The 25335-nt window shown below is 39.3% G+C and overlaps 1 protein-coding gene across 4 annotated transcripts in view; it reads right to left on the bottom strand.

Moving 5' to 3' along the window:
* The window catches only part of VPS13D (vacuolar protein sorting 13 homolog D), a 109309-nt gene that overhangs the window by 22008 nt on the left and 61966 nt on the right, over positions 1 to 25335 (bottom strand). For all 4 annotated transcript variants that reach the window (XM_082328884.1, XM_082328886.1, XM_082328885.1 and 1 more), the window contains 8 exons: positions 25067 to 25216; positions 23955 to 24104; positions 23006 to 23102; positions 21143 to 21291; positions 18505 to 18639; positions 17991 to 18158; positions 3470 to 3602; positions 1404 to 1599 (listed from right to left, as the gene is read on the bottom strand). In XM_082328884.1, the coding sequence (XP_082185010.1) occupies positions 1404 to 1599; positions 3470 to 3602; positions 17991 to 18158; positions 18505 to 18639; positions 21143 to 21291; positions 23006 to 23102; positions 23955 to 24104; positions 25067 to 25216 (1178 nt within the window). The remainder of the gene's footprint in view (positions 1 to 1403; positions 1600 to 3469; positions 3603 to 17990; positions 18159 to 18504; positions 18640 to 21142; positions 21292 to 23005; positions 23103 to 23954; positions 24105 to 25066; positions 25217 to 25335) is intronic.

Here is a 25335-nt window from a genome sequence, read left to right as displayed (position 1 = left end):
CGGGTGCCGTCTCGTTTGTCAGCTGTTGATAACATCATCGCTACTGTGCATAGGCTGCATCTTATAGAAGTATGTCAAAACATGAATGTTAATATATGTGTATCTTGAAACAAACGGTAATAAAAACACAGCTCAACTGGTAAGACAACTAACAGTACAGCCAGGTGTGTTTCTCCCCACCTTTAAATAAATAAATCAAGCTGTACAGTCACAAAATTAAGACAGGTACAAGCAAAACAGTAGATGTGTTTTCTCAGGGATGCACTCAAGAGTTCTCATGTCATTTTATGTATGCATATGTAGTTATCAAACTGTAATCCTTGACCTCTGGGTTTTACAAACCAAGCCGAGTACCAAATACGTAAGACATACACGTAAAGACTTCCATTGTCACCAAGTACACCTAGGTTCACTCTTCAAAGCTTCCTGCGCCTCACTCACACTTCATCAAGCTTATTGTTCTTTACTGAAAGGCTGATGGCAGGCACTTCAGGACTCCAATAAAGCCAAATGGGAAGACAAAACACCAGAAAACCCAGCGTTCTGCTAACATTTTTCTCTAAGCTTTCTGCCAATAGATTTACTTAGGATTTTCTTTCACTTCTTCAGCATGCAGGATCTCCTGTACATACAACAGGACTTCTTGGCATAGTACCGTCATATAAACTAAACTCTTGGCCACAAAGGGTGAAAAGAACCTTCTCTCAGCAGCCTTTTTAGAACTTAGCCCTTTCCCTCTTCCAAATTCAGTCAGTGCTAATGAACATTCACTTACTTTAAACATAATCGTTATTTTGCAGAGAGCACGTTGTGCTAGTAACTGAGCACAGGAAGCAAGCCAAAGCATCTGTCCCGGTGTGCTGACACTTAGCAGCCACATATGTATGGGTAAACAGCTAAGCATGTGGACATAAGGGCATAGATCCTCGCTTTCGTGAGTGAGAACTATCATACAAAATGAAAAGTAGAAGATAATGACACTATATTGGTGCCAGAACTCTTCAGACCTTTGGAGAATTGTTTTTCTACACAGATAAATGGAAGCTGGAGGTAGAGCAGGGAGGAGAACTCTTCCATTTCAACTCTGCGTAAGGATTCCATGGTGGAAGTTTAATCTCATTATATATAGCCTTTAATAAATTTTGCTTTAATCTAATGCTGTAGCTTAATAATTCCCATTTTATGTTGCAGCTTTTCCCTGCAAATTTCACTCTTTTTATAGTATGAACAAATGCCATCTCTTAAAGAAAAAGCAAATTGAATTAAATGGGCTACATCACTAATAACAGCTCATGGTAAACGTGATTAGAAAGAAAGGAAAGATGACCAGATCCAAAATTGCAGCAGGTATTAATATGCATTTTTACAGCATTATTGATTGGAAATATAAACTGCTTACTGACCTGGGGCCACTTAGCGTTGCAGTGTCCCTCACTGCCTGCGCCGTTTCCGATGCGAAATCCAGAGCTCCAGCCACAGGCTTGGTTACTGTGCCAACCAGCCCCTTCCCGAGGCCTGATATGAAACCACTGACACCTCCTTCGGTTTTCACACCTTCAACTGTTGAAGTGATTACACTTGTCAATCCTCCAATGATACCTAGCGAAGACAAGAACAGCAAAGTAGGCCAGAAGTACCGCCTCTAAAAATCATCGAACCTTGTCACAGCTGATGCTGTCTGCCTAAATGATTTACTGTCGAGCCTGACAGAAACGTGCTGTGCACTTCACGTCATACAAAAACTGTTTCACAACTGATTACGTTAGCTAATAACTTTATACTTTGTGTATGTAGTATACGCCTGCATACGCACAGAAAATAATATCCCACAGAAAAAGATTTAATTCATTATTAAATACATGTATTTTAAAATATTTCTATACTATTTCCCAGCTGTATTTACACAAATGGTCCTCATCCATTCCTGAGGTGAAGCGGTTACTTACAGTGCGACAAAATTCTATTACCACAAAAATTTACACATTTCGAGACAGAAAATAAAGTGCATTTCTCTGTGGGGAAAAAGTCAATAATTTTAAACAGGCATTGTGTGATTTTAACTGCGATGCTGCCGACAGACATTTCCGTGCACATTTCCGTTGCTGAGAATCTAAATGCTCTGAAGAAATCAAGAACCTACCGAGGCTGCAAAAGACTTGGACCAGCTCACATCATCCAAGAACGCGCGTTACGGATTTCACATCTCCTCGATTAGATTATCACAAGTTTGAGTGAACTGGCTTAAGCGCTCACTTAAAAAAGCTGACCAGCATTTGGCTCTCCAGCTTTCAGCAGCCAGGCTCTCTTTTAAGGTCTGTAACTGAAGTACAGACCAGGCAGCATCTTAACTTCCACACTCGAGAAGCACAAAGTATTTATATCACTTCTCTTGAGTAACTATAGTTCATGGTTAATTCCTACATTTCAACAGATAGGATTTAACAGTTATTTGCTTCTTTGAAAAAAATTGAATGGGAAGCCTTTAAAAACTCCACAAATTGAACTAAAACGGTCCTGCTAATTGCCGGATAGTACAAGACAATGAAGTGCTTTTATAATTGACTTTTCAGCACAGACAGACATATTTCAGATTTCCTGCATTTCTACCACTCTTAAGTTGTATCAGACTTTACAGCACGCTGGTGTGAGAGAAACCTCTCTCATGATCCATTGATACCTGCAGCGTCTCTGGGTGTCAGAAGTCCGGCACAGGGACCTTTGCTCAGCAGAGAACAGACTGCCCTCTCAGTGAAAGCCAGATTATCTTTACACAGCCTGCAACCCTTGCACTAGAAGACTGACATTTAAACAAACTGAGTCAAGATGATGCAAAATATAAATATTTGATTTAAACTTGGCTTGTATTGATTTAACTTTCTTCAACAGATAAATCATGAACTAAATTGATGTGAAATTCTGGCCAAATTAAGACTAGTCCACTGCCTTTTACACAAATTCATTTCTCTAGTTCTTAGTAGACTTAAAAAAACCAAACCAAAACCACAAAATAACCCAACTGGTGAAATGTTACTTTAAACTGCTGTACTGATTCTGAGGAAACTCAGTTTCTGGAAATGAAAGCAAACATAAGAAAGCTACAATCCAACCATACCAATTTTTATTTTAATGTCTGGCCCTCAAAAAGACTGTTCGCGTGACTGTTTTATGACTCTACAAAGAAACAGAAGTTTTGGATAAATTTTCTTTGAAATTTCATTTTAATTTGCAAAAACGCTTTTACTTACAGGTACACGTGAAAAGACCTTGTTCTTAAATGTAGTTTCTGTCTACTTAAAAAACAAACAACCTCCCCACCCCGACCTGCAAGCATTCAGATTCCAATATAAAGCCTATTATAGCTCCACTTCCCTGGCTTCAAATAATCACCCAAGAGTAATACAAACCGTTGTTTTCAATGTGATCGTTACTTTTAAGAGAGAAATGAGTTAAAATTACAGCTAAGGATTACCATGTGCAAGTCCGTGGATTCCAGCTACAAGATGTTCTCCACTAGTTGCAGCGTGATATCGAATGTATTCTCGTTCCGTTTGATGTCTGTTATCCATTGTCTTTCCCAAACCATCTGACAGGGTCCCAGCGAACTGTAAGAGAGCAACCTTTTCTGTTATTAAGAGAATAAAAGGCTTCTCTTATGTAGATTTACTGAAGAAAATTCCTACATTCTAGTTGTGAAGCACAGATTTATACAACTCGTTTTGTTCCACATACACAGTCACTCCAGCTTTTTTGCCACGAAGAAAGCTCTAAGTACATTAACCTGTGCTTTCCACTGGTGCAACTTAAATCCCGAGTCAAAAACCAAGCAGGTGCTCAACTGCCGCGGTCAAGCCAAAATAAATGAAGTCTGTGAAAGATGCACCAAAAGAAGTGCCAGAGACCCAACTGCAGCCTTTCGAAAACTCACAAGAATGCTATTTAGATACAAAGCTTTTCTTCTGCAAAGATACGTGAAAAGCTTCAAGGTAAATATGCCTGTCATGAAACTAAAAAATTGGCAAGAGTTAATTGCATTCTTCTTAGTAACACAAGGTAGAAATGGCTCTATTGTGAAACGAGTTGGTGGGGGAGCCACGCCACGGTCACTGCAGCACGCGGGGCGATCCGCTGAACGACGGCCCTGTCGGCAGGCGTCCCCAGGTGCTGTACAGTGTAAAACAAGTCTAAGGGGAACCCTGAATGTGCCTGTGGAGCATTTTTACTCCTTACACTTACCTTTAACAGTATGGGGGAAGACTTGAGGAATATTTACAGATAAAAGAAGACACCTAAGTGCAAACAGGATTTGTTCTGAGAACTCTGACCATTACCGAGTACCAGTCAATGAAAAAGCACCAAATAAAAATGATCTATTGTGATCTGTTGACCTTTAGTTGACATAATCAGATCTAAAACAGAAGCTTGGTGGAGGAAGGGAGGCAAGAAAAGGAGACAAAAACCCTGAAACCTTACCTCATATTCAGGGTATTATTATAGAAAAGGATTCCTAGCAGGCATTTTCCTGGAATAACCTTGAAAACACAGCTATTTTTTGGTTATGTGTAGTTGTTCATCTTCTGCACCTCGCTCAACTAGCATCAGCATTCTTACAACCTCCTTTCAATAAATGAACTTTTTCCACCCCTCCGCAAAGGAAAGATAATTTAATGCTTTGTTGTGTCTTAGACTAGGGCTGGGGAGTGTCCCAGGTGCCGCAGGAATGTCCGAGAGACTCGATGGCTGCAGCAGTGAAGTCATTGCTGTCCCGTGTGGTCATAGCTCCTCTACAACAAGTACTTCATTGTTTCAGACCTGTACATGGACGCTGCCCTTTCCATTGCTCAGTCCTATCTCCTTTGGTTATGTTAAGAATTGGTTATGTTAAAAAACCTATGTGGTTAAGGCGTGCACCAGAAGACAACTCAAACCTGGTGTGAAATTCTGGTTCTAATACACTAAAGATTAAAAAAGAAACAGACAAACGGTTAATTTATGTGCTTGATGCGATGACAAAGGTCCCTTCCTTTTTGTCATTTTTTCCAAGGCTGCGTTTCTTTTTCACTAATGACATGATTTTCTAGGTTTAGATACTTCTTTCCAGCTCAAAGACAAACTAGTCCAGTGGCTCCAATTATCTAAACAAGCAGACTTTAACAACATGAATGAAAATTAAATCCCATGACCCTTCTTGTGACTTGATCATATGGACACTAAACAGAGCATGGTCATCAGTGACTGAATTACTCCTGACCTCTTTGTGAACTTAATGTAGATGTTCTTTTTTTTTTTTTTTTAAATTAGCCTAGAAATACAAACCAACCTGAAGCTATCTATTAACCGTGTTTAAGGTTGTTTGTTTTTTTTTCTGGACAAATACTTTGCTTTAAGAGGATTAGAGTAGTTGCTATAAAAAGGCTCAATAGGCCTTCAAAATTCAAACCTCATTAAGGAATCTGTCAAGGCCTGAAAATGATTTTTCAAGAACACATTTTGAAAGCTACCTTAGTGCATGATCGGACAACCAGCCAGCAGGAATAACCCAACTTATTAATATTGATCAAAACTGGTAACCTCTCCTTACAGCTGTGGCGTTTTTTCCCCCTCCCTCTGTCTAAATTGGCCAGCTCCCCTCTACCAGCTTTCCCAGTAAATACAATCCAGTCTTTCCTCAGAGCTTCCTTCCTCTGTGAAGCAGAATCTGACACCTGAGAGTCAATAACAATTCTGTTTAGTGTCTAGAACAAATTTTAATGTAATAGTAAATTATTCTCGTAGGGGGAAAAAAGGAAAAATCACACAGTTTAAAAGTCATAGTCTCCGTTAACTGTAAAACCAAAGTTAAACGGGGACATTTTTCTTTGTTAGAAAGTAACACTGAATTACAGCTGTAAACAGAACAATTTAAGGATTCTAATGTACCAAATGTACTACGAAATGCTTCCATTTTGCCCTGACTCGGGTGCCAAAATCTAAACTCAACACACATTAACTACAGAGCATGAACTTCACATTGGGTTACTTTTTGACATGCCTCCTCCCCCCTCCCCAGTACTGTTTGTTTTCTGGCCTCATTTAACAAGGACTGAAGCCAAACTTGTGGAGTCATCGGTAACGTTTGGACCTAAACCAGGGGGTTACCTCAGTGAGCACACGTGAATGGTCCCTTCTGAGCAACCTCCAGCTGGGGACATGGCAGCACTTGTCCTGCTCTGAGGTACAGAATGTAATGGGACCAAGTTTGCCAGTTAGAGGTAAAACGCCAGTGAAATCAGACAGCTGACCCATTTCACAGGCATTAGCAAGTCGCATTAAGGCCTGCTAGGCCAGTGAGCCACTCGCCGGTTGCTGCTGTGAAGTTTAGACTCTTACTTGCAATAAGGATTCCGCATTATGGTGATTTGCGATCTGAGCAAGACCTACCTCATCTCTCATATTGCCCACTACAGGTCATACCACGTGAGTGAAACAACTGCCGGGTATCAGACATTTTTAACCATCCTTTTCTGTGCACCTCAGAAATACTTTCCCTGAAATGGTTTCTGCAGCCTATTTCAGAAAACAGGATTGTACCTACCTGTATAAAAAGGGAAAATAAAGATTTCTAACATTAAAAAAAAAAACAACCAACCAACCAACCAAACACAAACCCGCACAACACCTTATGCCCAGTCTGTGCAGATTATAATCACTGTATTAAGAAAAAGTTACTCAGCAGTGGCAAGTTATTTCAGGATCAGAAACTTGAGTAAACATCACAAATTTAAGCAGTTTAAGCCCAACGTAAACTTTGAAGGGAGATTTGACCAAGTTAGAGCACAAAAGCAGACTTGCCTTTTTCCCCCCCGAATGCTTTTTTAGATGCCTCCTTTGAGAAGTGCAATATTAGATACCGAGATTCAGATATTAAGACTCGCAGAAGAGCAGCGATGGTGGCTTATTGAGCTGTTAACCCGGTCACGCAGAAAACAGTCTCCAGATAAACAAAGGTGACAACAAAAGTGCGATCCACCCTTGTCTTCCTTCGCTTTTGTTAATAAGGTGTGACCTGATAACTTCAAAGCCTACTTAAGACCATGTAAATGCCAACAAAACCAAATACAACAGTCTGTGGAACAAACATGAAACTAATCAAGGGACCTCTAAAAACCAGTCCCCTTCCTTCTCTACCCTAATTTTAATAATGAGTTCTTTGTCTACTTGCTGATGGAAAAAAAAAAGAAATTAATAACTTGGTCTTTTATCTCTGCATTTTTCCCCATTTCAGATATCCTTTTCCTTGAAACAGAATTGCAACCCAATACATCAGTATCAGCCAAGATAAGTTACCTGCTTCCTAACCAAAAGGCACCAAAGCGTTACCGAATGAAGCCAGTGCACACGTTGGGCCCATGTAAGAAGCCGCGTATTTTACTTGTTAACCTGGCATCTCCAAATGAAGCAAAGTATGCGTCTTCCACACTCCTAATTAAAAGTTCTGTCATTTCAAGTACTAAAAATATTTCAACTTATCATTAATATGCACCGTTTAATCCTTTGCCTTATCCATTCTGCCTGGCCAGAAAAAGGAGAACCTCTCCAAGAAGCTCCAGTTGCCTGAACATTCGCCCACCTTCATTCACAGATACCTTCTTTCTCCTGCGGCTCTGTCCGTCCCCGAAGCAGACGGTACTTCCTGCATTCCCCCTCTTCCGAGGGACACTGACCTTTGCTTCCAGGTCTGCAGTCTAAAGACACTTGATCCCTGGTTTCCACCCCACACTGGTTCATATATGATGTGAAGCTACCAACTGGTAACACACTGCAAGCAGAAAATACGACCCACTGCGCTTCATGAACTTAAGCCTACGTGGTCTAACATAAACTGACCCTCCCGAGGAGGGTGAAATACGAAGACTTACACGTTTCCCTCCAAATTCCGGGACATTATGCTACTGTGAACACTGCCGTTCGAACAACACGTAAACCACTCTCAGCACTTCACATTTATTGAAAATGTTATTACACTTCCTAAGCCCGGGGCACACTGGCCTTCACCACTGTAGACTTAAGTAAAGAGAGGACTCCTCATGTCTGGGTTTATGTTTACAGTGTCACCAGTCAATGTTAACTACCTGCCATGACCTGCAGAAGCAGTTGGAATAGCATCTGTACAAGAAACTAATCTAGTGGTGTTTTGGGTTTTCGTGGTGTGTGTGTGTGTGTGTTTTTCTTTTTAAAGGCCAATAATTAAGGAAGTTCTGCCACAAAAACTTTTACCACTGACTATGTATCCTTTGCTGTTTCAAGCAATGGAAGAAAAATAAAAACACCCATATACAGTGTTTGTGAATCAAAGCTGGTGCCAAACACTAAGGCTTATGGGGCACAAGAAGAATTGAAAGCAAATGAAAACTAATTCTAGACTTCGTACTGCGTGTTCCTTCTAAGCCAGATGCATGAAGCACACAGCATGGAAATAAGTTTTCAGTTAAAGTCTTTTTAAGCTCTTGGCACCGCCTGGTTCTCGAAGGACATCCCAAAAGGATAAATACACAATTATGACTTTAGTCCAAACATTCCATTGTAATTCTAGCATCAGAGAACGGTACATTTACAAATTCTATTGACTGAGCAAAGCAGTACATTCCAAGATGAAATTTTAAGGGAGAAAGTGATGAAATTAAATAAAGGTCAGTTATAACTCCTGTGCAAAACTCACAGCGAACTGCACTTCAATGAGAAATGACAGGGTTTACTCAGTTCTCATCTTCGCTTTGCATTGTTGAACTCCATTCCACTCTTCCCCCAAACCACCACCTTTCCAAAAAGCCTTGACCACCACACATTGATGATGTTCATACTTCATCTCCAGTAATAACAGCTGGTTCTCAGAGACCAAAGCACAAATTTAAGTGTGTTATTTCAGCAAGGTAGAAAGAGTATTTAAAATTTATTTAATTTAGGAAGTCTATTGTAAACCGTGAATTTTGTCATCTTCAGTTCTCACACACACTCTTACATTTTCTAAAACAGGAAAATCCCTAGTCATGACGACTAGAAGTCATTCCACAGTTTCAGCAGTAATTCCCCTAAATATAATTAACTGTCTGCGTGCAAGAGAAGAGCTGCTCATCGCAGGAAACAAAGGCTGTATAGGTAAAGAAAGAACAGTGATTATCAGATTTCTGAGCGCGAGTTCTGTTAAATACATTGTTCCTTCCAGCCCTAAGCAGGAACTCTGCATTTGGAACTTAATTTTCCTCCTCTCTGCTACCTCGAACATTCACCTTCTTCCTGACGTGCTGCCAACAGAAGGCATCGCAGCACGGCTTGAAAGGAATAAACATCTCAAATCAGCACATACTGTGAACCTAACAGTAAAACCCTAATAAATATATAGACAGTAAATATTAGCTGGAAAATACTGACACCCTCCTGCCCCAAAATATAGACTCTAATGTAGTACAAAATGTTTTACACAGAACATTATTTTTACAATTTTTTTTAAAAATTCTAATAAGCTGTTTTTTTGGCATGAAACGATGATCTGTTTCTTTAGATATTATCTAATACATTTAAAATGTCAACACATTTTATATATATTTAAAACAGTTAACATAAAACATAGCTATAAATTATATAATAAACTCAAGTAGATTGATAGCATTAGAAACTAAAGGCTACTTTATTTTGAGTTGTGTTTTTGTTTTCTAAAAAAACCCACATTGACTCCCTGCTAAACAGTTTTGGAAGCAGTGTTCGGCCAAGTGATTAAATACAATGGACTACGTCTAAATATTTAACACAGATCTGTAAGTTTAATCCCTTGTGGTTACTCGCCTTCTAGCAATATCATTAAAAATCACCTTTATTTCCTACATCTCTCCAACCCGTCACAGGTATTTTAGAGGAAGCCAATTTTTACGCTGACTGACAGTAAACTACAGCAGTTCAAAATTAAGCTTGTATTTTGCTATATGGAGGCAAGAATCCTCACAGCGTACATGTCGTAGGCTAAGCAGACATATATACGTGCTACTAGGATTTGTTATAGTTAAAAAATGTTTTAGACCAGTGAGCCATCCTTGGTGTTGTTCTTTTGAAAGTGTAAAACTAAAAAAGACATGCAGTATATATATGTAATGACTAGGTACAGTGGGACAGATAAAGTTGTCTAGTAAATTCTTCGGCCTAAGTTTCCTTGCTTTTATTGCAGTGTCTCAAGATTGATATTTAATACATTTCTGCGACTTACCATAAAAAAAACCTTTCAGAGTAGCTTCTTTACTAATCAATACCCGCACTGTTGTGGAATGGAAGCGCTACATATTTAATTTTACAAACTGGACATCAGAAAGCGGACAGACAACACAACTCCTCCTTTCCCATCACTGTGGTCAACTGCGCATTATATACCGGAACTGAAAAACGAAATGCTTTAAGTCTTTGAAAAACTAGCAGGTGCTTATTTGTCAGCTTTAGAAGTCCTAGCTATCTGAAGTTGTTCCACAAAATACTCAAGCAGGGAAGTTTGTGAATTCAGATAAATTTATATGCTATATACACTTTCCTTTACACATTAACACACACACACACAGGTCAACCGTTAACTACAGCCCTGAACAGAAAGGATGGTTCAGGCCGAGCCCAAAATGCATTTATAACCGAGTCAAACTGTGCAGAGAGAAACGTGTAATGGGACCAGGACTAGAACTGACATGGTCTTAATTTAGAAAATACTAAATCAGCAAAACGCTATAAGCAGCTTCTCATTTTAAGAGACACATAAACTTTGACCCTCTCTAAATTACTGACAACCAAGAGGAGGCAACGGCTTTTCCCACTGATCAAACATATGTTTCTTGGGATTCTGTGCTGCGTTCCCCACCCCTATTTATGTCATATAAGCACAGTAAAGGCGCTTTAATTAGCTCACATCCCATCGTTAACTAAGCTTCCTAATGCATCCTGACACCGGCGTGCTGCGGGGTAATCGGCGCGGCCCCCCGGTGCGCTGCCCGCCTGGCTGCCCCATTAGCCGGGTATCCCAGGGGAGCCCCCGCCGTTTGCATCCCCGCAGATGCCCGAGGAGCTGGGGAGCTTCCCTCAAGGACCCCCTGGGAAGCCGCGCCAGCAGGTGCCCCTTGGCAATAGGCTTGTGTTACAGGGCCGAGTGAGTGATCCCTGCAGGAACTGCCGGCTGTTTGCACAGACACAGAAGGCAGTCAAAAGTCCACAGCATGAACTTGGAATGACCCCAATTGCAGAGTCACTGGCGGGTTCATCTGGAGGACAACCGCGCTTTATTAAACAACTAATACTCTTAACAGATAATTCCCCTCCCCCCAGCGTTAACTCTTACAAAGCTTTAAGGTCTTCCTGTTCGTTTCTTTTTCGGGAACAGAATCATTGGCCCTTACGGCCCCCTCCTGAAAAACCCCTCTATAGGCTGAAAACCCGAGAAAAAGCCCAAAGAGATCTAGTCCAGCTCCTCGAGATACACGTAACAGCTAGGTATTCAGAGGGCGGCAGATTCAGTTTGCTTTTTAACATCACCTTTACCAACTCGGTTGATTTTTATTTTCCTAGGGCACTTCCCTGGGGCAGCGCACCCCGGCAGGCCGTCTCTTTCCGGCCGGCCACCTGAGACCACGCTTGGGATCTGAAAGAACCTCCTATTTAAAAACCCACAGCTTTTCTGTGTTCCGTTACATTTTGGAAGGAAACCCAATGCAACCCCGTTAATTGGGCCTGCCATCACGTGCGCAGTGTAAACAGCAAACAGCTCTGCGGGATGACGCCTTTGGCTCTGCTGAACTGATGCCCATCGTCTTTTGGTACAGCTTCAGAAGATACCTTGGCCATCTCCCGGGGACATAACAATATTGCTTTCCCTCCTCAGGCATACACAGCCAAGGAATTTCAAGTTTAAATCTGTACTATTTAACATATTCTACACAACTACATGACTTTATTTATACAGCAGGGAGGTGTAGTTAGCCTTTTGTCAAGACTGAAGTCATTAATTTCAAACCCACCCCCCATTCTCCCGCCTTAGATGCTAATTGTGATATATGGGATACATGTGCCTGTTTTCATGACGTGCTAACCATTCAAAAACCGTAGGTTAAGATCAAATTTCATTTCATCTCTATGACAAATGCTTATTTCTAATTTCACAGTTTGTGCTTCTGGCAACATTTTGCATACCACGCTTTAAATTCTCCTTTTTTCACTTAATTCCCCAATGAGTCAGCAAAACAGGAACACTGTATTCTAATTTGCAAGAAAATCAGCTGGTAAAACCCTTTAAAATAAAGCTCTAGAGCAGGTGTAAAACTTAAAGCTTTCTAACCCCCCCCCCCCTTTTTATAATTGTCAAGATGGTCACTTGCAGACATCTGCATGCAGCGAAGCATCTCGCTGATCGCCGTTGTTGCACTGGTGCAGGATTCTCACTGTCTACTGAGTAATTTCCCCTGGAAAAGGCTCGTTCAAAGCCCCCACCAAAGTGCCGGTTCGACTCTGAATGTGCCCATTTAAGACATCAAGTCCAGATCAAAACAGTTCTTCCCATAGAATACACGGCCGTTTTTGTTTGATCTTACCCATGCCCATTTCCCCCCATAAAAGTATGTTGCGCTCAAAGCAGGCTCACAAACACTTTGTATAAGCAGCTTTGTAAAAGAAAGGCTGAATTTAACCTGAATTGCAAAGAAAACTTTCAGCCAGGATGCTGGCCACACACGTTTTATCCCATGGTACAAATCAAAAACAGGAAGAACAAAATAATACCTCAAAACTTCTCAAAGACGATCCTTTATCCCAAAAACTCTTTCAAAGATACCGATCACAGATACCACGTCCTGCACATAAAAAGTGACACTTTCCATGGCTTTTCATTGTCACTAATTGGCCATAAAACTTGCTGGCTTTTAAAACTGCTGGGAAATGGGTAAATGGCCTCTTCTAGAATGTTCCTCCCAGCACTGAAAATTTCTGCCGGGGAATTTCAGTTACCTTCCATCTCATCATCTGCACATTTTCATACAGATTCTCACTGCTCAGCACTTGAACCTGCCCATGAACCGCTAACCTTTGAATGAAACCCAGGTTAAACTGGAGACGATCTGCAGTGCCACCTGGATGCATGACCTGAACAAGCTGCAGTAGCCCCGACACGATACTGGGGAAGACACGGGGAGAAAAATCTTCAGATTACACTGAAGAAAACACAGGGAAAGCTACGTTTGACCTGAACTGTATAAATCACTTCTAGGAATAGAAAAAACTATTTATGGCAATTGCTGCTAAATCCCACAACTTCAATACCTAGACTATCCTTATAAAGGATGACTGTCAGCTTTCCCGAAGTACAACCCAAATTCAAATCTGTGAAGTTGCCCAGAAAGATGGCATGTATTCCAGCCTGCCTTATTATTATCCAGTATGAGCCTGCCAGTAATCATACACATTCTGCTGTTAACAGTTAAACAGAAGAGTAGGGAGTCAAAAGAAAATTGTGACAATATAGAATGGTAGGAAACTCAGAACCCGAATGCTGCCATGACCTTTCTACGTTATCAGTTGACTATTTTGTTTAATACTCTCCTGAGGAGAGCAACGCCACGTACTTCTTTCTCAGCCTTCATATACAAAGGCTTTTGTCAGAAGTTCCCTGTCACCAAGATACAATTTTTTTTTCAGCTACTTGAATTGCGTTTTGAGCTAATATTCATAGAACTACTGAACCACAGTGTTTCCAAGGATGCGAGAATGCCAGCTGTTCTTGCTGCTGAATGCTATCGAATAAGAGCGGATGGCTACGCAAACTAAAGAAGCTTTAAACAAAAGGGAACCTTCAGCTTTGACTGCGCCGGAAACGTTTCTCTGTTCCCGGGTAGAACCTGCTTAAATTGTGCCTACCTTCTGTGCTCTGCTATATCCACTTCTCATCTTATTTATTGCCAGTTTTGTTAAAGTTAACATTCATACGAGTCAAACACTTCTTCATGATTTGTTTTTAAATAATCCCTTTATTACTTCCTCTTCATTCTCCATTCAGTTATCTTTATTTTTCTGTCACTGTCAACCACTTGAGATTCTGCTTTGATTTATCTTACAACGAGGGTTAAAACTCCTATTTCCCTTCGTGTTGCTTTCATGCTCCTTTTCTACAAATGCTTCCATGTCAAACACTCGCCTGGAGCAATATTCGCATCCTTACTAGGCTTGTAGTCTTACCTGGTTCCAACACCCTGCTGATTTTCCTGTCTCTGTTGAGCACTTAAACAGCTCTGCCATCACTCTGAACTGAATTAAAATAAATATATGGAATGAAAGTCCAGGGCAGAAGTTCCTCTGTGCCTCTTCCTCAGCCATAAAAGAAAACAAACGCCCACGATACAATTTGTTGCAACTCCTCCATACCTAAGTTTTGGCATCTCGGGTGCCTGCTCCCACGCCTGCGGAAGCCTGCCTCTTGGAACGCTGCGAGCTTCCCCAAAAACCGAACGAGGAAATGCAGCTGGGGCTGATGGCTTACCTCTCCTTAGGCAGCCTAATTAAATTTCTCACTGGAAACTTCAAAGTTCAATATGAAAATTAAGCTCTTTCAAGAAGTCCATTATATTATTTTTTTCAGGAGGAAGGGAGGGACACAACAATTATTTCCATCCTATATATATATATATCTCCAGAAACTAAGCCTAGCTGCAGAGTCATAACAACTACATTACTACGTGCTCATAAATCATAAAAGATAATGAAATTCCTTGTAAGGGTTTAAAGAATCGGACAAATTCAATACAGTATCGACAAGCTGATTAGTCTTTTCAATCCTTTACTACCAGGAATTTCATTACGTCAGCACAACACCTATTTGCCATAACAGGTACAACCACACTTCATTTTCCATTTGGAGAACACAAGCTACAGAATATTTCTGTTCAGACGCTAATTCAGTCTTCAATATTCATTTCTAATTGAAACACTTCTGAAACAGGAATAATTTAGGATTTAGTACTATCATGCCTAATGGGGGGAATAAAAAAAAAAGTGTGGATGCCAAGAATGTAAGACATTTCTACGCATATGGCAGCTATAGAAGTCTCCATTCAGAGGGAATGAAATTCCCTCAGGTGTCTATATTTAGGATCAAAGAACTTTTTAAAATACAGAACTTGGAGTCTCCAAGGGATAAAAACTACAAAACTGTCTGTAGTGAACTTTATTTAACCTAAGGTTTTGTGCCAACTTAAATACACTGCAGCTCTCCACTTGAAAGAAGGCATTACCCACTGCGTGTTCTGAAATGCATGGAAAAGCCATTACAGGGATAATCAACAGAACTATAAAATAGAAAAGCAATAAAATGACAAAACCAGATACAACTCAAATAGCTTACTTTTCAATTCCGTCAAGCAGTGTTACTTTTAAAGCGATGATTATAGTATTAAAGTTTGTTTATCTATCTACTCACACCTTAAAAGCTAACTCATCCTAAAATCTAGGATAGATTTTTATTTAAGACACTTTAAAAGTCAGGTGCTGAGAACCACCAAAGCGGGTGCTTTCTCAGCCATCAGTTTCTGTGCAGAACACAGGCTCACCTATTTCTGGCCGCATTAGCTACCAGCTCCACAGAATAAGCTGCGAAAATGGGGACCTCTGTGGCACAGCTGAATCGGGTGAAAATTTATGCAGTGAAAATATACTTTAAAATACTCTCCCTACAGAGAGCACCGATAGCAAGATGAAAATGATCTATTGTTTCAGTCATGTTTTTCTTGAGTAATTGGAATTATTTTTTTCCCCACTTTTTCTCTTTACTGAAACTTCACATATCCTAGACACGATCATAAGGCATATACACGGTAGAGAAAGGAGCAAAGGACAAAGTTCATGCTGTACCATGTACGTAACAAACTGCACTTGCAATGTCAACTGTTTATCGTATGGACATTCCTGGCTTAGTCTTCTGGCAGATTCAGATGCCTAAAAGCAGTGCAACATATAGGGAAGAATTCATCCTGATTATTTGAGCCTTTTTTACCGTTATCTTCTATGGAGCAGAATTAAGATCCATCCTTTGGAAGGAGGATTAATCAAGGAGTTCTATAATGTACTATTGAGCCTTCCTAAAGGATGTAATTCTCTCCTTGTTCTGAAAGGAGAAATACATAATCCATATGAAAAGTTTTTAAAAGGGAACTGTGTGAGACTTGCATCACAGACATTTCAGATATATCAAGGAGAAAGAAAAAAATACCTGGGAAGACAGATAAATAGTGCATGGGGTGATTTTCAAAGGTATAAATGGGAAGCAGGCACTCAGCTCCTGTTGAATTTTGAAAGGAGTTCAGCATCCAACTGCCCTTCTGCCTTTGAAAATCTTCCTTCACAAAACCCTTGGTTACAAATGGCTCCAAAGTTCAAAGAATGACCTTGCCCTTGTGGGAAACGTAGGAAGACTCGTGCCTTTTAAAGAAAGATTTATGAGTCTGTTGCTGCAGATGTGACTGCAATGAGGAAACAACACTTTATAGAAAGGAAACTCTAAAGAAACACACTCTATTGGGTGGAGCGGATGGGTCACAAGAGACTAGAACCACGAGTAGCAAGTATGGACAAAAATACTCATTTGCACAGATGGATACCGCCTTACAGAAGCTCAGTAAGTCTTCTACCAGATTGCTTGGGTAAGCTTGTGTTTGCAGCGCTGATAATCACAGAATCGCCTAGCACAGGATTAAAACAGGAATATCAACGACATGGTATTTTGTTTGAATTTCTTGAAATTGCCCAAAATGGCCTAATGCTGGCAACAAGATAATTATGACAGAGGAGGTGTAGGTCATCTTTCCTCAGGGTTCAGCTATCTGGGTTACATATGCTCACAGCTATGCACTTGGTGATGGACTGGGGATCTCTATGGCAGTTTAAGTAGGTTTGATGACGTTAGTCTTGAGCTATCTGTAATTATGCAAGCTCTACATTTCACCTTTCTCATCTTCCGAATTACCTTTTCCCACTGAAGTGGGGAAAAAAGTAGATTTCCTTGTATACAAATACGTTGAATAGGTTGTGAAAGGATGAAGCATGATAATATACATGTACAAACTTACCGGGTTGGAAAATGAAAATAATAGGAAGTAAAGAATTTTCACAAAACCAAATTTTAACAACACGTCCTTATGTGAAGAAAGCATTATTCCAGTTCTACCCGTGATCACCAAGTTCATTTACAGTACGCGTTGACACACCATGTACGTAATGAAAAATACGTTTGTTCAGTATCAAGGACAGTATCAACCATGATCAAAATCACTTCCTATTTTTGGCTGCTGTCTCAGATCATACCTCTCTCAGGCACTAGTTATTTTCACTGATAACACTGATATAATTGAATTCTCTCAGTCGTTATCAGGAAGGACAGAAGAATGTTCATCATGCAGAGACTTTGGAATTAAACTAAAGATAAATGCGTAGCAATCTAGGAATTCCTTAGTTTGTTGCTATGTGGCATAGGAAAAAAAAAACAACTCAAGCGTTAGCATAATAATTGATATTCACATCAGCTTAATCACTTTCCAGAAATAAGTTAACAACTCCTGTTACACTAAATAACCCCTTAAATACTCCCCATGTCTATAATGCACGCTCTCTCTCTCTCATATACATAATATAATATAACTTTGTTCATTTGCACATAGGAGATGACGCCACACTTGAGCAACATTTTAGTTTTCACTCTGGTTAACTACTGCGTTCAATCTGCAAAATGTGTGTATATCAAGAATAAGGCCCTGAGTGGTTTCATTGACTCCTGCAGGGTTTCTGGCATCCCTGAAGTGTATATATAAAGTGTTAAAAAAATGTACACGTCAAACACAATTTTTACAAACCAAACAGGACATAAAAGCAATTTAAAGATGGTCAATAATTCTATTTGACTTGTTTCCTGACTGTTTTTTGCTTATTGTTTTAGCAAACTTTAATATCATAATTGTTACCTTTGCAGCAGAGTTTGATACGCCATGTGTGACATTCCTTATGAGACCACCAACGTTGCCGTATTTTATAAGTCCAGTAACACCTTCTGAAACATCATTCAATAGACCCATAGGGTTGCCAAGGAAATCCACAGAACCTAGAATCCTTGCTGCCTGACTAAGCAGCTCCTGTAAAATCAACAGAAAGAATGAAATACCACTTAGGGATCACATTAACACCAGCAAGGTTGATTAAAAGAAAAAAAAGTCCCACCCACAACAAAAGCATATACAAAACCAGACAGTTTTACTGAAGAAATGAACGCACAAATACCAGTAAGATCAGCAATAGTTTCATCTTAAAACGCAGCGTATTCTTAGAAGCGTGTGATACTATTTCTCCGTATACCAAAGAAGCGATACAGCACTAACACTTAAGTAAATAGTCAAGAAAGAGTTCTCCCACCCTCAGTAGAGAGCTCATCAATCAAGAGAAGTTCAGCCCCAGCCACAGCAAAATCTGTATGACACTTACCTCTTGAAAGTGTTTCAGAATGTCATTAATGATAAACTCCCGAGTTTCATATGGATGGACCCTAGTGAAAGGATCCAGATTGATCACAGCATCTTCAAATCGGATTAGAGGAAATCCTAGTGTGCTTTTCAATGCCTAATTAAAGAAAAGATATCACTACTTTAATTTTTCTCTCTACTTCTCACTCACAGCACCCAAATTAATTAATCTTTAAATGGGTAACAAACCAAAATTATCTGAAGCTGCTGGAGTAGTTTACCACTGCCATTTAGACACTTTGATATAGAGGGCCGTCACTCCGTAAACCTTTTACTTGTAAGCAATGATCAATTATTAGAACCGCATTTCTTCAGTAACCAGACAGTCACTAAACACTCCTCCTGACGCAACCTGTTTCCTACACTTGATAGGAATATTGCAAAACAAAACGTATTTAAGATTCCATGCTTAGCGCTTTGCTGTAACTGCTCTAATGTTCAATTAAACTGAACCCTAAATGAATTTCCTTGATACATAGTGAAGACAAAACTGGGTATTTTCCACCCTGCTGAAGTTCTATGAATGGATTAAGTGTCAGGATGAGCTGGAACAACATACACAATTTCCTGTAAGCCTGAGGCTCATCTCTTAACATCATATGGTGTACTGAAATTCTTTAAACCAGCTTTTTCAATTATTTTCAAGGAAGAAAACTAAGACAGTAATTAGCCCATGGGCCATCTGCAACCTGTGCAATCTATACATCAAAAACATATTTAAGGCGAACAAGCTATACATCTATATATCCACACACACATAAATAAAACAGGTTTGGAAAAATTAACAAGAAAACTAATCTTTTAAGAAAGACAGAGATTGCCTCTATTTCACGTCTTGATAATGGCATCTGCACAGTCACCAACATCAGAAAATCTGAAGAAAGCAAGAAGCCTGATACTTGTGTTATATCTCTCTACGTTAATCACTAAAGCATGCTTGGTAGTAAGTAATACGAGTTTTTCTGCCATCTGCAGGCAATTAAGGTAAATTACAGGTCTGATTTAAGTTTGCAAGTAAGAAAGGACCTATTTATTTTTTCAGTAAATGGATGACTAACTAGAGTAGTCCTCATTATTCACTTGGGTAGGAAGTAATTTCCTGTTTAACTATCAGATATTATATAAGGCAACTTTGTTAATACTGGTACCTAATAAAAATAATCTGTCTACACCAAATTACCAGACAGCAATGTCCAAGCCAGAAACATTAGAGGTAGTTAGAAAAACTTCTACAAAGGCTCTACTGTGATTATTCTCTCCCTCCTACCCTGAACTCTCCTCTGCTACAAAACTGAATGGAACTCTTTCTGTGCAAGTTAATATACAGAATACAGTCAGCAACTGTTATCATTAGGGGAGAAAAAATGTATACGCCAAGTTTTCTCTCGGGAACAATGCTGGCAGCTGCCAAGACATATCCATGTGCAATCATATACCAAAGGCGGTAGGAAATCCAAACAGAACAGTGCACGTTACTAGTTCCTTAAAGCCACTCACTACTAACACTGTTTTTTCTCTCTAAATTTGGGATAATCAGATGATAAGCATTTTTGTGTTGAAGCTAAAGTGGAAACACATTCAAGACACTGCTGATGTTGTTGAATGGTAAGGAATATTACAGCTAGCTATTGAATTGTCCTCCTTTGCACAAGGATTTGGTAAAAGCAACACAAGAATGAAGGATTGTTGGGTCATCTTGATAGGACTGCATGATATACACTTGTTCCACGAAACTAAACGTCTTTAAAAGCTTGCACATCTTAACGTCCATAATATCAAGGGCACAAAAAAGCCTGGTCAGTGTCTCAATTTTGTTTTTTGAACACACAGGTTGAACAGGCAGCAGCTCAGTTCCTCCACAGTGGGGAGGGTGTTTTATGGTTTGGTTGGTTGGTTTTGTTCCCCCACCTTGGAGGACATTGGTTGTGTTAGCTCAGAGGGAACTGAAGTATTGCTGACTGTTGCCACCTTATTATGTCCAGGAAGGTCCCACCACACAAGTTGGGAATACTGGACAGATTATCTTCTTGCTATAATTTGGAATCCCTGGTTTGTTTGAATGACTGTGCCAGAACATTTATTACCACATGAAAAGGACCAGATTTTCTACCTGTTTAAGTCCATATTCAATCTGAATTAACTTTAATATTGAACCGAACTGCACAGTGCTCATGCAAACCCTCCAATTCCAATGAAACAACATTTATTGGACGGAAATACTCAGAGTTGTCCTGTATTTCTGCTCCCTAAGTTGAGTAACTTATTTTTCTTCACCCTCACCTCAGCCCTCCCATATGATAGTCATTCCCTTTAAACCTCTTTACCATTGATGTAACTAAGATCCTTTGTAAAGTAGTGAGTTAGTAGGTGAAGCTGGCTGTGCTTCAAATGAAATTACAAAAATGATAGAATATTACAGAAGAGACTGGAAATTATGCAAATTAAACAACAGAAGTTATTGGAACTTCTATTATTTGTAACTTAAATAGTGGAAGAGTAAATGGAAATTAATAGTAGTAAGTTAAAGTTTCTGTTCCCCTTTTCCTCCTAGAATAGAATTTCTTTACTTGGAAGCGCACTCTGTGAATGCATTGACGTACCTTGAGATCCAAAGGTAGCTTGTTGGAAGTGAAGACACTCAACTTGATTTGAGGCACACTAATTTTCAGATTTTCAAAGTAGTATCGCTTTTGTCCTCCACCTTGTTCAACAACCTTTTCATGGAGGTTTTCATCATACTTTTCAACCTCTGCATCCAGACAAAACATAGGAATCAGAATAGATTATATATAAATAAATACGGGGTTATGAATGCATACTCTGTAAAGAGTTAATAGTTTCTCTGTACAAATAAAAAGTATGTGCGACTGCTAGCGTAGCCAGCAAAATTACTCATGCCTTGTGACATGAAGTTGACCTTTGAGGCTCGAGAATTTTTTTCAGATCTGCCTGCATCTCTCAAACCTGAATGTATTTGTAGCTAGATAAAAAAAAAAAGTCATCCAAGTGCATAGTTTAAGTTATTTGAGCTTTTAATCTCACTTCTAATTGATCTTTCAGCGTACAGAAGCAAGGCGATACAAACGTAACTATGCAATGCTTCCTACTGCGTAGTTGTGGTCTTAAAATATGTTTTCCTCTCTACTTTCTCTATACTTCCTTACACGCTCAACTATCAATATAATGTACAAAGCAAGCAAAGCTGGCAATCTGTTCAATTATCACTACAGACTGGACAGAATGCCTACCTGGAAGACATTCAATACCTCAATTTATGTACAGAGTGAGCCAAATTTGGTTGACGCTAACAGGTTCACATGTTATTTCTAAAAGCATCTTGCTGGTGTGAGAAGGCAGGGGGAAAGACGAAAGATGACAAAAGTCTTATGAACTCAGGTTGAACAATTAAACATGCTGAATGTAAATGACAAAATCATTTTTGTCTGAATCTTGGATGACATCATCAGCATCAGTGGATAAACTACAGAGAGGGGACAGTGGGTAAGGAAACAAAAAAACAGCAAAAGCATCAGGGTAAACCACAACAAAGAACAGATCAGTAAACAGCATAAGAGCAAAACTCAAAATCTTTATTTCTTCTTCATCGCTACAAATCTAAGTCCTCTGTGAAACTGGGAAACGTAATACTTTTTTTTTTTTCAGAAACAATTCAGAAAATACTGTGGTTTAGCCAGACACAGCACTCTTGAGCATCATTTGCAGGCTTGCCCACATTTGGAATCATGCCAAAAATAGTTTTTTCCTGCAACAGTTATTTCATTATATAACACTACACACCCTACTGCATAATAAAAGTGACTTTTTCAATTGCCACTCCAAAACAGACATTTCAGAAAGTTTCCAAAGTACAGATAAGCCCTACAACAGAAGGATTAGAACAACATCTATGAGATGAGAAGATTCAAGAGCTCTGTCTTGCCTCACTGAATGAAGAAAACTTATATTAAAATTAAAGCCCGGGGTATGGATGCCACAACTAAAAAGTCAGACAGCCAAAATTTTCCTTCAGTTAGGCAAGAGGAACTGCCCAAGGAACAAATGAACAGAGATCCCATTTCTAGCCTTGGATTTAAATAAACAAACATTACTAAACAAAGTGGTTTGCTAAATTAATAACACAATTTCTTTTATCCCAATTTAGATGAATCCAGAGACAGGAACTGAAGATGAATACTAAGCTCCTTCCCACAGAGGCTGAGCTCAGCCACTGTGTACTGGACAATAGCACGTTACGTGGGTCATTACCTGAATACTGTACCAAGCACAGCATACATGAACAGCTTTATAGGGGCCATTGAGGCAGTAGCTTTCCAGCTTTCTGTTCAACAGTGGAAGCTTCCAAGCAGCTAAGAGTTTCCTAGGCCTTTTGAACTTATTTCATATGCAAAGATCATAATACTCCTGTATGCTGTAGAACTGGTCTTTGTAATTTTATACTATACCTGATTCAGACTGATCATAGCCAAAGAAACTCAATAGCTTCAGAAGTAGTTTCTCCTCAATTTGAACTGTGAACTTTCGAGCAGTGATCATCAGATGCTACAAAGATAAACAAGTCTCAGTTTACAGTATTAACACTAGAAATACGATCCATGTAAGCCATTAAACAGGAAAATGTGTTCTATTTCAACGGACTGTTTTCACTGGAATGGATTCATAGTAAGGTTCCCACCTTCAAAACGTCTTTGGCAATTCTCTTCACTTACCTACACTAGTTCTTCACTTACCTACAACTAGTGATGATTGTTTCAATTTTTTGGAAGGTATTGTGCTTCATTACCTAATACTAACACTTCAGAATCTGATGCTTAGCCATTTTCCAACACCAAAACCAGCTATTTTTCAAAATAGTGTCAAAATACATGGGTGAAGATTCCAAGTGAGAAAATAGGTCTTGATAACCAACTCAGTTTTGCCCTCACAACGCAAACCACAGTTGGTGGATAAATTTCCAAACAACATCAATAGCTGCAGTACCCAGAACAGGCTTTGTGCTGCAAGGTAACTGCTTATCAGAGAGAAGTAATAGCCTTGTACACAACTTGGGAAAAGCATAACATAGATATTCTGGTTCACCATGCTACAATGGTACCTATCAATCCTGAGGTGAGAATAATTGGCTTGAAAAGTAAGGTCACAGACATGAACAAACAGGGGTCAGGCCTAATTTGTTATATTTTTGAACATATTATCCTGTTCATCACTGTACTGCAGCTTTAAACACAATGAACATGAGAAGGTAGATAGAGCATCCTTTAAGACTCAGTATTAATTCAACAAAGTGGATTTCACAAATTATTTAATTCAGATTACTAGGAAAAACTAGGAACAGAAAAAGGTCATTTGAACAGAGCAATACCTGCATGGCACAAACAGAAGACTGTGGTTTACCTTGTATATATCAGTCAGCGCATTTTTACTGGGAAATTTCACCGCATTTACTTGCACTGCAGGCCCAGTTTCCGCGGGTTCATTTTCACTCATCTTAGGTGTCAGAAAGAGCATAAAAGGCTGTGTGGTGCCAATAAGCTGGTTGTCCACCTACAGAGTGGACAAGACAGATGGCAAAATCTGAATAGGTGACAATAAACAGCAAAATCGATCCTGTTTCACTGAGGACTTAAAAGCTTTCAGAAATACATGGTCCCTGAGCCAGGGAGATCCTGAACACACTTGGTTATTGATCACCACCGAGACCATGCCAAAAAATATTCAGAAATGTCCTCCATTAAAAACAGTGGTTATAGCTACCAACAAACAAAACCTATAACAAAATTGCTATGTTCTCTGTGATTTTTTTTTTCCTTTTTCAAAAAACACAGCCAAAAATATTAAACAACAGTGGAGTTAAGCTACTCCTGCATTTAAGTTTGACTGATGCATGTAAGTATCCATTTATCTCATGTAATCTACATCCGTACACACAATTCCCCTTCCGAGGAAATCTTACATATTGGGAACAGAATTCTAGTAATTTAGAGGACTTTTTTTTAGCAGAATAAAAACAGTCTTTACAGTCTTCAGTTTAACTTGTGAATTCTGAATTTTTGAAGACTGAACTGAAAACAAAGGTAAAGGCAAAACTCTGCAAAGTTGGAAACAAAATCTAGTTGAAAAAAATATGAGAGGTTTGTATTTGTCTTATTTGTCTATGATTCTATGATTTATACTGTGGAACTACCAGCATTAGGACTCCTGCTTTCAGTAGCTGCCTTTTTTGTTATGCAATGACAAAGAACCAAAAACCAGGAAGGGAGAAACAAAACAAAAAAGATTCTCACTTGCCTAATAGAAATCAACAGCATGAAATACCATACATCATTGTCTCAACTATTACTAAGCAGAGAACAATGAAAAAAGGAAACATGGATGTTAAACAAAACTTCTATGATACTGAGGAATTGAATCTCAGGAACAGCTGTAAACGTTTTTCAAGCCTATTATGACAACAAAAACCACAGAAGACCCATGAACAAATAAATTCCTTTCAAAATGGCAAATACCTGTATGTCTTGCACATTGAGCTCTAGCACCTGACTTGTCGACAGTTGTGTGTAGTGGACATTAATTCTTGTGAGGCTTGCAAAGACTAGCTCTTCAGGAACTTTGTTGACCAAAGACAATCCTATTCCACCTTCCAGTTCCACAAGCACCTGAGAAAGAAATATTTGAAGAGAAAAAAACAAACACTAACAAACCAACACTGAAAACACCTGTGATACTGAATACATACTTCTGCAAAGAAGTTATTTTTTTAGACTCATCTCCAGAG

Source organism: Platalea leucorodia (genome assembly GCF_965183815.1).
Source record: "Platalea leucorodia genome assembly, chromosome: 17".
NCBI classification, from domain to species: Eukaryota; Metazoa; Chordata; class Aves; order Pelecaniformes; family Threskiornithidae; genus Platalea; species Platalea leucorodia.
The sequence above is the reverse complement of the archived record's forward strand: the minus strand, read 5'-3'. Positions and strand labels throughout refer to the sequence as shown.